The sequence below is a fragment of the Myotis yumanensis genome, unplaced genomic scaffold (assembly GCF_028538775.1).
Source record: "Myotis yumanensis isolate MYYU_CA2020_CCGP unplaced genomic scaffold, mMyoYum1.0.hap1 SCAF_4, whole genome shotgun sequence".
NCBI lineage: Eukaryota > Metazoa > Chordata > Mammalia > Chiroptera > Vespertilionidae > Myotis > Myotis yumanensis.
The window spans coordinates 80,864,997-80,877,633 of NW_027223755.1; the positions used below are offsets into that span (position 1 = coordinate 80,864,997).

General features: G+C 53.1%; 1 protein-coding gene across 2 annotated transcripts; it reads left to right on the forward strand.

Moving 5' to 3' along the window:
• Positions 1 to 315: 315 nt before the first annotated feature.
• On the forward strand, positions 316 to 11,891 carry ORAI2 (ORAI calcium release-activated calcium modulator 2). 2 transcript variants are annotated; one of them, XM_070412741.1, is made up of 3 exons: positions 316 to 451; positions 4,113 to 4,350; positions 8,688 to 11,891. In XM_070412741.1, exons 2-3 carry the CDS (start codon positions 4,123 to 4,125, stop codon positions 9,225 to 9,227), a joined length of 768 nt encoding a protein of 255 aa, XP_070268842.1. In that variant the 5' UTR covers positions 316 to 451; positions 4,113 to 4,122; the 3' UTR covers positions 9,228 to 11,891. The 2 variants fall into 2 exon arrangements, with proteins under 2 accessions (XP_070268842.1, XP_070268843.1); XM_070412742.1 differs by lacking the exon at positions 316 to 451 and adding an exon at positions 6,098 to 6,230 and having other exon boundaries at positions 4,282 to 4,350.
• Positions 11,892 to 12,637: the final 746 nt, after the last annotated feature.

Genomic DNA, 12,637 nt, shown 5'->3' on the forward strand with positions numbered 1-12,637 from the left:
GGATGCCCGAGCTTCCGGCTCGCCCAGCCGCCGCTGCGCCCATCCCTGTCCACTGCTACCCGGGGCGCGCCCGGGGACCGGAGAGATGCGCTCCCTCTGAGGGTGCTCGGGCCTGGGCGGGAACAGAGTCCAGCCGCCAGGGCTCCCTGGGACCCCCAAGGAGGGGCCACGAGCCCCGCCCCTCCGGGGCCACAGGGTCACGTGGCCCGCCGCTCCCCCGAGGGCGGGTCACGTGACGCTAGCGCGCCGTTGCCCGGGCAGCCGCTGCGGCGGGCCAGCGGGGGCGGGACAGCCGGCGAGGCGGGGCGGCAGGGGACCCCGCGGGACCGGCGGAAGGAGGCAGGGGGCCGCGCTCTGCGCCCTGGCCGGGCCACGGGGCCACAGGGCCAAGCCGGAGCCGCCGCCGGCCGCGAGTCGGAGCCGAGCCGGGCCAGACGGGCAGAGCAGCTCGGTGAGTGCGCGTCGCTGGGGGTCTGGAGGAGGTAGCTGGGTCCTCGCCCGTCTGCGGGACCGGAATTGCACTAGGGGAGGGACGGGCTTTCTCCTGGGCAGGCTCGGAACGGGGTGGGGTGGCGGCCAGGTGACCCTAACTCCGCGGATCCCCGGGCGGGTTGCGGCGCCGAAAGGACGGGCAAGTCGGGGGCGCGGGCCGAGTCCGGTCTTGCGGCGTCTGGGGCTTCCCTGGCGGGGGGACGGAGATGCAGATGGACTCTTCTGGGAGACCCCAGTGGGACTGCTGGGCCTCCGTCCCCCTCAGGTGTGACAAAGACAGAGAGAATGAGAAACAGACGTTTCTCCGGGGCACTCACCATTGCTCACGCTCCATATGCTTAAAGGAAGTTAAGATGGGCAAACCCCAAACCCACCCCTGGATGTGTTTAATCAGGCCTGCCAAGGACGGTAGCTAATGTAGAGAGAGTCCCAGTTAGTGTACTAAACCTCCTTTTCTGACTTCCCTTTTATAGAAATAAACAAACCCTTCCAGGTTCCACCAGGAGAGCCCCTGCCACCTGACTGAAATGTCGGCTCCATCTTGCCCCACCCTACCCCTCCCTCCCCGCCCCAGTTGAGTGTGAGGACCAGACTCTGCCCCCCCCCCCCCTCCCGGGCAGGGGACACCTGGCGTAAGGGAGGTCAGTGGGGCTGGCAGGGACAGGATGGATTTGAATCAGGTCTGGGCTGCTCCCTTTGCAGGAAGTGGCTTCTCTATCTTCAGGACCCAGGCTCCAAGCAGACACACAGCCCTTCCTTCCCACCCCTGCCACTCCGAGGATGATCACCGGGCTGCTGGGACTGCCCTGACCACTCCCAGGAGGCCACCATCTCCACTCTGGAACTTGAGCCCAGCCCCTGCTCACTGATGGCCCCAGAACTTCCCTCTTTTTCACCCCATACTTAACTCTGTGTTTTTGGAGGTTACCAGGCCCTTCTGCCATTTCATGTGGCACACAGACCAGGCTGATACCAGATTGTTTCCCTCATTAGCTTCTTCCATGACCCATACTGTGCCCTGCCAGAGAAAGCCCAGCAGTCACACACCCTGGGCTGCCCTGAGCCCCAGTACTCCCTGTGTCCTGCCCCCTCCCCCATTTCCTTGACCCCCCTCTGCAGCCAGTCCTCCTGCCATGCGCCCCTGCCTCTCAGAGCCCTCCCATGTGGGTAGCATCTTGTCTTTGAGGGAGAGTCCCTCTTTGCCAATATTGCCTTCACTACCTATGTCCTTATTCCCTATCCTTGCTCCCTAGAAGGGACCTTCTGCCTGCCCAAAGCTGAGGCAGCCAGCACCTCCTCTGCTCCCTAGGCCCTCTCACCCCCTCCACTAAAGCATTTAGCTCATCGAATGAGAATCACCCCTTATCTTGTTCCCCACTGGGCACAGGAACTCACAGGGTTCTTGCCCTCTTCATGTTTGATGCCTAAATACCAAATGCTGTCTTACTTTAGGGCCCCGTAAACATCTCTGTGATGCAGGATGTTGGATGGAGAGACGGATACTGTGAGGGGGGCAAAGGTTGCGCCTTCTACCCCTCCACATGCAGTACACGGTCTTTATCATACCTTTAGGCCCACTTCTGTTACATGTGGGAAAATGAAAGAAAAGTGCATTTCCAAGTGATGCCATCCTACATTATTTGGAGCTAACCAAGGGATTGGTTAGTGAGCAACATTCTTCTGCATTCTCCCCCAGGGAAGGGACCTTCCAGTTATTAAAGTACATGAAAGTAGTCCTGCTGCTGCAGACGTGGGCAAGGGGGCAGTGATGCTGCCAAGTAGGCATCCTAGTAATTGACATCTCTGGCAGGAATAGAAGAGCACAGAACTGTTCCCCAGGGTCCTATTGGCCAGTAAAAGCTTGTCTCCATAGCCTGGCATGAACAAAGAGGAAGGCACCCCAAAACAGAGCTCTTCCAACTTCCAGGACCTTCCCATGAAACCCTTTTAGAGATTGGCATGGATGGATCAGGTTTGGGGCATTTTCTCAGCTGCTGACACTGGTAAACACCCCTGACTCCCCCTGCCCCCCCCCCCATCCCCGGCCATGCTCCCTGGGATCCAGAAACCCTTATCTGTTTGTAATCGCCTTAAGCAGGCTTTTCATGAGGCCTATCAGGGCCTAAATGTACAAGTTAATATCTGATGCTAACTGAGCTGTGAGGTGCCTGTGTCCTTGAAACTTGTCCTGAAGAATAATTAGATCTGATCCCAGCATGCTGCCAAACAGGCCAGCCCCTTGAGCCACAGGAGACCACCAATCCCTATTTGGATTAGTGGAGATTTGGGTTTAAATTCACAAATCTTGACAAATCAGTCCTTCTGATCTTCATTCTGTGTTATTGTCTCACCAGATGTCTTCCTGGGATAACTCCAGGGGTCTCCAGTCTCCATCCTATATAATAAAAGGCTAATATGCAAATTGTCCCCTCCACTGGGAGTTCGATGGGGACCAGTCGGCGGGGCCTCACCCATGCACGAATTCGTGCACTGGGCCTCTAGTTTCTTTATAAAACATTCTTGTTGTCAGTTAGATTTAATTTTTTATTTTGTTAAAAGTTTCCATTGCAGCCTGGATGTGGCTGTACTTTAGGTATATAAACCAAGTATTTTTGGGTGAACCGTGATTAAAATTAAGTTGGAACTGCTGGTTTAGACATTTGGTGTATGGGCTTGGCGAAGGAGCCATCTGTGGGATTGACTCAACCTCTCTAAGTGAATCCCGCCCCGGCAGAATGAAAGGCAGCTCCTCCAAGCCTCGGTTGCCCTCCCATGGCTGGTCCCCAGCAGCCACATGGGCACCCAGCTGGCTGCTGTGGGGATAGGGTCCTGTGGGGAGAGCCCCTCCTCAGGCGAAATGGGGCACAACCAGAAAGGGGCTGCCTTCTTGGCCGTCATGCAACGCACATTGTACGTTGTTCCTGACCTGCTTCTGGGTGGGAGTTTTGTATATAGCAGAGCAGCTCTTTCGCTTTGATCTATTGAAAGTCAGCCCCCCACAGGAGGGTTTATAAAAAAATAAGATTTAAGTTGGATTTGAGAAACTAGCAGCTGCCTGGGAAGGTGTATTTCACACTGACACCTGGACATTGAAAAGCAGTTGAGTCTACAGGTCCTTTATCTTGTTCAGAGCCCTGTAGGGTGGGGATGTCCTCATTTGAAGATGATCAAGGTCAGCAAGGTCAGGTGTCATGTTCAACATCACACAGTCGGGTCAAATCCAGACTTGGTAACTTGAGGTCCTAGCATCTTTCTAAATGCCACAGCTCCTTACTCCCTAAAGGTAGGTGCAACTTGGAGGACAGTATTAGATGCTCTTGGCCAACATTGGAATTCCATTCACCCAGAGCCACACTCAGCTGGAACCCTTCTGAGCTCGGGATGGCGAGAACAGTGTTGAACACTGTGGTGGTTCTTGGAAATGCACTCCTGAGCCTCCTCTCCTATAAATGGTCCTTGTGTGGGGACTGCATCAGGGACCAGGGCCCCCCACTCACACACCGCTGGTCCCCATGGCGCTAGTGTAGGGTGTATACAGGGGCCCCAGAGAAGATAAACTGGGTTTTCCAGGCCCCAGGAACCCTTTGGGATACCTGAGTGTGTCTCTCTCTTGCCCCCAGCCTGGCTCCCATGATGAGTGCTGAGCTCAATGTGCCTGTGGACCCCTCCACCCCCGCCTGCCCTGAGCCTGGCCACAAGGGCATGGATTACCGGGACTGGGTCCGCCGCAGCTACCTAGAACTGGTCACCTCCAACCACCACTCCGTGCAGGCCCTCTCCTGGAGGAAGCTCTACCTGAGCAGGGCCAAACTGAAAGCCTCCAGCCGCACCTCCGCTCTCCTCTCAGGCTTTGCCATGGTGAGTGCAAACACTTGGTGGGAACATGGCTTACAAAATGGGCTCTGGCACTCCCTCTGGGCCCTACTGGCAGCCAGGATGGACCATTAGGAAGTTTCCCCACATCCCATCTCCTCCAAGGTGACTGTGACTGCTCTGTCAACCAGAGGGGCTGCTGGGCATACAGGGGAGTTCCCAAGCCTCAGAGCCCACAGAAAGAGCCACTCTCACATTCACATATAAGTGTTTGCCTGGCCAGGAAGTTAGGGTGGTAATTAAAATAGCTTTAGATTTCCTGGAGAAAAGTACCCACATCTGCTCATCTCAGGAACTGTGGATTCATTTGGGTTTATGCAGTGTAGCCCAATTGGGGTGCAGATGCCCCCAAATGTGGCCTCCAGGGTGACTAATCAGAGCCTCTGGCCTCACTCCCAGCTGCCCACCTGTGGCTTTCCTTCTGAGTCATCCCCAAGACAAGCGAGGACAAGAGTCCGTCTCAGGCAAAACTGAGGGCACTGTTGACTCTAAAGCCCTCAACCCACATCCCTTTAGGGAATTGCCCTGAGGATGCAGATGTCAGGAGTCACACTCTTGGGGCTGCGGCAACCTCTCTCTCTCTGTTGTATGTTCAGAGGTCCTATTGGGCCGGAAGCAGGGGTTTATTTTTTATGTAAAGACAGTTGCTGTTTTTCTGTAGTCCAGAGCCTCAGTTGTCAAATTGGCAGTGCAGAAAATAAAAAGCTGTCAGGGTTAGCCACTGTGGTCATTCCTCTGACAAGGGCATGCTTGGTCATCGGTAGGGCCACCTTTGGAAAAATGACACCCTACACAGTCAGGGCATGACTTCATACAGAGTGAGGCAGAGCTCACCAAACTGAGAGGCAATAAATTTGGGTTTAGGCTTATTTAGGTCTTGTGTTTTCTTAAACATAATTACAAAACTGTGCAATTACATGGTGCACAACTTTGGCTCATAGTGATTTTCTTCCTGTGGTTTCCATCACATTAAGAAGACAAAATTTTGTCCAGCCACTGTAGCTCAGTGATTGAGCCTTGACCCATGAACCAGGTCACGGCACGATCAGGTCAGGGCACGATCCCTAGTAGGGGGAGTGCAGGAGGCAGCCAATCATTGCTTCTCTCTCATCATTGATGTTTCTTTCCTTTTTTTAAAATATATTTTTATTGATTTCAGAGAGGAAGGGAGAGGGAGAGAGAGATAGAAACATCAATGATGAGAGAGAATCATTGATTGGCTGCCTCCTGCACTCCCCCTACTAGGGATCGAGCCTGTAACCCGGGCATGTGCCCTTGACCAGAATCTAACCGGGGACCTTTCAGTCCGCAGGTCAATGCTCTAGCCACTGAACCAAACCAGCTAGGCTCATTATTGATGTTTCTATCCTTCTCCCTTCCTCTCTTTGAAATCAATTAAAAAAAAAACACACACATTAAAAAAATACAGAATTTTCTCAAGCTTAGTTTTAAGGAATGTGTGTGAGAAGTTTAAACATCACTATTAAAATTAGAGCGTGTTTTCTACACCACAGAAGAAATACAGTATTGCATTACGTTTTGCTCACCTGTACGTATTTTACTTTGGGAAACGAACTCTGGGAAGTCTTACACGACATGATGCAGTGAGACAGTTTCCTTTCTGTGTGGGGCCTGGGTCTGGGAAATCGCTTCCTGTCTGCAGCTGTCTTATAGACCCTGGCCTTCCAAACATTTGGATTTCCAAACTTAGGGCAGCTTTCCTGTTTTCCAGCCAACAAAATACTCATCCAAGTTGAAGGCTTTAGAACCACTCATTCAAAATTTGAAAACTAGCCCTTGAATAAAGTTATCAAACAGAGTCACTTCCGGAGGAGGAGTCTGAGATGTACTGGCAGCCTGCAAAGGTATGACGTGGTCTCAGGACGAGAACAGTGGGCCCCAGAGTGCTCTCATTAGCTTGGCAATGGCAGTCATACTTCCCAGTAGTAATTCATTTCTTCAGCATTTAGGGAATATCTACTGTGTACCAGCAGGTGCCTCATTAAGCAGCCTGGGGATACATTCTAGAAGCCACACGGTGCCCTTGCCTTCTCTTCTAGGAGGTCCCTCTCAGGGAGGCTGCCCAGCCTAACATGCACCGAGATTCCGCCATCACAGTGAAACAGCATGGAGCCAAGTCAAGGGCAGATTAATAGACCAGTAAATCAGATAACCATTCAGGCTGTGGTGCAGCTTGGGAGGAAGAAGTGACCAATACAGATCCTCAGATAGCATTTGGCCATGGCCAAATAAGGGCAGGGACATGCACAAATGAAAATAGGCAGTTTGCTAGGTGGAGTCCCCTCTTTATACTATGTATTCCCTAATTAGAATTGCAAAACAATAAGTACTTATGCCCAACCTTAAGCTTATTTCTTCATGTTTATTCTTCTAACACAGAGAACCAGTAATCTGAAACCTACTCTTTATATAAACAAAATGAAAAATGGCCTTTTGGCTTTTTCTCCTCTTGAGGCAGAATACAACTGCTTCCTTGTAGGCCTTTTAATCGTCTGTTTCTTATCTCGGTGCCCTCTGTGATTTACAACATCCTTTTGTTGGGCCAGAGCCTACCCAGGCCACAGGGGCACAGAGAAAAGACCACCCTTCAGCTTCTGGCATGGGCTACTACCTTTTTGGAGCAGTATTTATTGCTGGGTTTCTGTTCAGGTATGGTCCACTAGGACTGCTGTATCTTCTTTTTTACTACCAAATGTGCCATCTCCACTGAGGGGATGAGGTGCTCACTCTGAGAGGTGGTAGTTGCTAGAAGTTGTGACATCCTTATTATTAATTGAACATATATATTTTATTGATTTCAGAGAGGAAGGGAGAGGGAAAGATAGAAACATCAATGATGAGAATCATTGATCGACTGCCGCCTGTACACCCCCTATTGGTGATTGAGCCCATAACTGGGGTGTGGGTCCTGACTAGGAATTGAATCGTGACCTCCTGGTTCATAGGTCGATGCTCAACTACTGAGCCACACCAGCTGGGCTCTTGTTAATTTTTAAAAACAGGGATGACTCAAATCTAGGAAGCAAACACAGTGGGTGGAAAAACCTTCCTCTGGCTTCTCTCTTTCTGCCCCACCCCACTCCCTTCCTGGTCTGATTTCATACTTTCGAGTACCCGGGAGAAGGCCCTTGGTGAGCCCCAGAGCCCTTACTGGGCCTGGACTAAACCCTCCACTGGGGAGGTCCACAGTGCTGAGTGCTGGGATGGTGGGCGGTAGGATGCTGGGCCTCAGAGGGCGCTATTCTGAACGGATGGGGTCTGACCTGGCAGGGGCAGAGGCAGGAATGTGTTGCTCAGTCTGTAGTTTGAAAGCCACGTAGGGCTTGGGGTGAGCATGTACTACCTAAAAGGCTATAAGAGCTCACTGCTACAGAGATAAGCGGGGGCTTTTTCTGGTTCCCTCTGTGTCTGTTTTTTTCCCTTTCATTTAAAAAATAACTTTTATCATTTATTACATGTCCATAGTTTAGAAATTAAATACAGTTGACCCTTGAACATGGGTTTGAGTCCACTTACACATGGTGGTGCGCCCAACACTCCGTGCTGCTCCAGGGCCAGCTATACTGTGACTTGTAACAATCCCAGCAGCCCTACCCGTATTCTCCACTCCCAGAGGCAGCCTCTTGCAGCTTTCTCAGTCTTCTCGGTTCCAAATGACATTTGGAGACTCTGTTTCTTTATCCATTTTGGATGTTACCTGTTGGCATCCTATGACTGTGGGTGACGATTCAGCTCACTATTCCCAGCCCACCCTCCTTCCCACGGCTGCCCCTCCTCGCATGGCCCTCATGTCCATCACCATTCCTGGCCTTTAGATATAGATGCAGTTTCTCTCTCTGGCTTTTGGTGTCAGCTGAGAGGTGCACCCTGTGGTCTGTGTGAGGCTGTCTGGGTTTGCAGCTCTGAGTCTGGGCACCATCAGGAGCCTCTGTTTTTACTTTTTTTTTTTACCTTTTAAAAGGTCTGTTTTTATTTTTAAAACAACAGGGGGCATTTTTTGCAGCTAAGCCACACTGCAGCCTGGCTCTGATATCAGTAGCAAAGCCACATGCGCCCTGGCTCATAGCTTGGCACCTCAGATACACCACACATCCCGTGTCTGGAAGGCACCTGGAGGGTGACTCGCCCGCTTGGTGCTTCTTTAGTCTCTCTGTACCGTTAGATTTTTTCTCCGTGAGATCTCTTTAGCGGATCAGAAAAAAAGGCAAGTTCAAAACAGTTGAGCAGCAAAGAGTGTCCTGTGCTCTGCAAGGGCCTGGAAGGTGCTTGCCCAGCCCAGCAACATCCGCTCTGCCTTGCAGGTGGCCATGGTGGAGGTGCAGCTGGAGACGCAGTACCAGTATCCACCGCCCCTGCTCATCGCCTTCAGTGCCTGCACAACGGTGCTGGTGGCCGTGCACCTCTTCGCCCTGCTCATCAGCACGTGCATCCTGCCCAACGTGGAGGCCGTGAGCAACATCCACAACCTCAACTCCATCAGCGAGTCGCCGCATGAGCGTATGCACCCCTACATTGAGCTGGCCTGGGGCTTCTCCACCGTACTCGGCATCCTGCTCTTCCTGGCTGAGGTCGTGCTGCTCTGCTGGATCAAGTTCCTGCCTGTGGATGCACGCCACCAGCCCGGCCCTGCACCCGGCCCCAGTGGCCACACAGGCTGGCAGGCCGCCCTCGTGTCCACCATCATCATGGTGCCCGTGGGTCTCATCTTCGTGGTCTTCACCATCCACTTCTACCGCTCGCTGGTGCGCCACAAGACCGAGCGGCACAACCGCGAGATCGAGGAGCTGCACAAGCTCAAGGTGCAGCTGGATGGGCACGAGCGCAGCCTGCAGGTCGTGTAAGGGCGGACTCCCCTGGGGGCTGGGAGCCAACAGAAACAGCCTGCTTTTGAGGAAATTTTAAAAATGTAAATTGCCATGAGGCTGCCTAGACACTGCCAGATAGTTTAACACCAAAGTTTTACTCCTGTCTTAATGCCGTAAAATCCAGCTCATTTTCCCTCAGAAAATGGAAATCCTTAAACAAGAGACTGATTCTGTTGCTAAGAGCTTAGGGCAAAGAAGGGCTGAGTCCTTGGCCCTGGGGGCTCAGGCAGGGCTCCAGCACTGTGGTCATCTCAGAGATGGGGAAGGAGTGGCCAGCAGTGCAGGGAGCCTGGAGGAGGCCGGGGAGTCAGGGTAGGTAGGGCTGGGAGTTCAGAGGATTGCCCATGACTCCTCAGGTGCACTGCCTGGCAGCCGGGTGGCACATTTGATAGTACCAGCCTGCTGTGATTCAGTGGAAATTGTGGCAGTTAGATGGGCACAGGATTACTGCTGGGCCTGGTGCTTCCCTCCCCTGCTCTGCAGGGGGTTGGGTGGCCTGGCTTGAGGGCAAGGCAGGAGCCTGGGGCACATGTCAACCCAGCAGGTATGGGTACTCCAGGAGGCAGACTTGTCAGGGCCCGGGGGAGACTTCCACGAGTGAAGGCCTGGCAGAGTTGGGGAGGCATGTCTGGGGGCAGCCTACGTGAGGAGGCTGTTAACTAAGGGGTACTCCAAAGCACACTGGGCTCAAATTCTTTCTTCCCAGCCAGCCTGGAGCCCTGGCCACTTTGACCCAGCAAGGCTACCAGGTTGGGAAGAGCCCACAGTCCAGAGGCCTACATCTCTTGGCCACAGAATGCCTTCTGAGCCTGATCCTCCAGGCTCTGGTCCCAGAAGGCCAGGGGCATTTGCTCAGGTGGCAGAGCCTGCCCATCTCCCTGCTGCCCATGGTGCCTGGCAGCAGAGGGGCAGCTTGGGGGACTTGCTATCTAGACAAGGTTGTTGGCCTGGTCTGGTCTAGGGGTGGTAGCACCAAGGGCCAGCCCTGGCCAAATGTGGGTCTTGCTCATGAGACGGAACAAATGCAGAGAATGCACACCCCACCATGCTTCCCCCGGGCCCCAGCCTCTCAGCCACAGCCGGCGCGTTTACTGCCGTGCGCAGCATGGGCTCTGGTTGCCCTAGCTCGTGTTCTTGGGCTGTTCACATACAGGCTGCAGCTCAGCTTACGTGTGAGCATGCTATACCCCAAGCTGCTTCTAAAAACCACCTTTACCACATTGGCTGGCAGCCAACTGGAGAAGGAGGCCATTTCCTCATTGGACTTCATGCTCTGATGACATTTCTATCCACAGCCTAATATCTCTGTGGGATCTGGGTGGCCTGGCTTAAGTTTCTGGGAATGTGACCTACTGGTGAGAGCATAAACCTCAACCTGTAACTCTGAAATGCTGACTGGTGACACTTAATGGGGAGCCTGGACATGGTGTCCCTCCAGGCCAGAGAAGAGGCCTGGCGTCTTCTAAAGGGCGTGTCCCCTGTACCTTCTGCAGACATCTGTCCTGACTTGCTTGCTCTCTAGTGCATGTTTCCTCTTTCCCACAGTCTTGTTGAAAAGGCTTAATTGGTTTAATGTGTTTGCTTTGCAAAAGAATGTCAGCATCACTGCAAGACAGCCACTTAGTGACCTGGCAGTGACAAAACTAGCTGGGAGCAGGCACCAAGCTCTTCCTCTGGCCTGAGCCTTCTGAGGGGTCATGCTGAGCTCACTCCTGCTGCCACTTTCCTGGGCCATTTGGTACTGCTGCCCCAAGTGTGCCAGGTCCACGGAGTCCCATGTTCCCCAGACTGGAAAGCACACCCCCAGTGTCAGTGGGGGCCCATTATGCCTGATCCACGGGCAGAGCTTTCGGCCTGACCGCAACAAGGTCAGATACGAGGTGCACAATGACAGTGCCACATACCACATTCAAACTGGGAGATTAACGTTCCTGTCATTTCCTGTTCTCATCCAGAGTGCTTTCCCAGCTCCAGCCTTTCTAGAGACATGAGGCAAAGAATTTCTGTGGGAACAGAGACGACAGTGAGTCTGGGGACTGGTGATGGGCGGGGTGGGGGAAGGACCACCTCAGGGTAGCGGCGGAGTTGTCTGGAGATGGAGGATAAGCTACACATTAGAGCTGCAGGAACAACTCTGCAGGGCAGTTTAGGGGAGGGGCTGGCAAATTACAGGCTAGAAATTTGGATTCCGGAGGTTTAAGGAGATTGTGGACTGTTCCAGTACAGGCCTCTCCATGGGGAGGCGCCATGGGCCGCCCCGGGGCAGCATGGGCTTGCCCTGTTTCCCTCTGAGCAGAGCCTTCCTGGTGCTCGTAAAACAAATGCCTGCAAATACTTGAGGCCCGTTCCAAAGTGGAACACAGTCTCCATTTAGTACCTGACCAGAAGTATCAAAACTGAAGTGTTTCTATTTTAGAAACTGGGGGGGCAGAACATATTTTAGTGTCTTCTAGGAAGGTCTGTGGAGGATAAAATCACAGAAGCTGAGCGGACCGGGGTTCATTTGTAGTCCTATCTGTCTTGTGATTAGTTCATTATGCATGACACTGTGTAGGTCATGTACGGTGTACAGACCACAGTCCTGTATATGGATTTTTAAAAGTTGCCCTGGATTGAACTGAATAAACAAGCTACACACTGCTCTTTCTGTCTGGGTGGAATGCTGTGATAGCTGCTGGTCCTCCCCTGGTGTCTGCTGCATCCTGGATCCTTAAGCCCCTCCTGCTTCCTCCTATTTGGTGATCACCGCCAGTGTCCTAATAGGCTTCCCAGGTCAGAGACTTCTCTGGAATAGACAGACAGGGGACTTGGACCCAGTCGTGCCACAAGGCTCCCACCTAGTGGGGCCCCTCTGCCTGGCAGCTTCCCTTCCCTTTCCAGAAACACCGCAAGGGGCAGCCCCAGGTATAGCCGAGTGCCAGCAGAGCCATCTGGACAGGGTCAGCTTGAAGTCCCCCAGGAGAGGAGCCACTGAAGCGCTGGTCCCTCTGGACTTTCTCCAACCCCAGGCACCTGTGGCTCTGGGCTGAGGCAGGTGTCCAGCTGGGCAGCTGTAATGCAGAGCCCTCCCTTGGCCTGGTGGCACTCACAAGGAAGCTCCCAGATTTTCTGTTTTGTAATATTTGCCCAATGAGGTAGAGGCCCTTCTAGGAAAGAATTTCTGTCCATTATTAATTTTCTGGCACTTTAAGCCAGACAGTACTAAGAATTAGGCATGCAAAGCAGGTGACACCACTATAGGGAAAGTTCTGCTAATACAGGGGGCCAGACTGCCTCTGCAGCCCGGGGGGAGGACTCCTCAGGCCCCGTGGCACCAAAGGCCTGGGCTCTGGACAGAGCTCAGGGGCAGCAAACTGACTCTGTAGACCATTTCCCCAGCAAGCCTA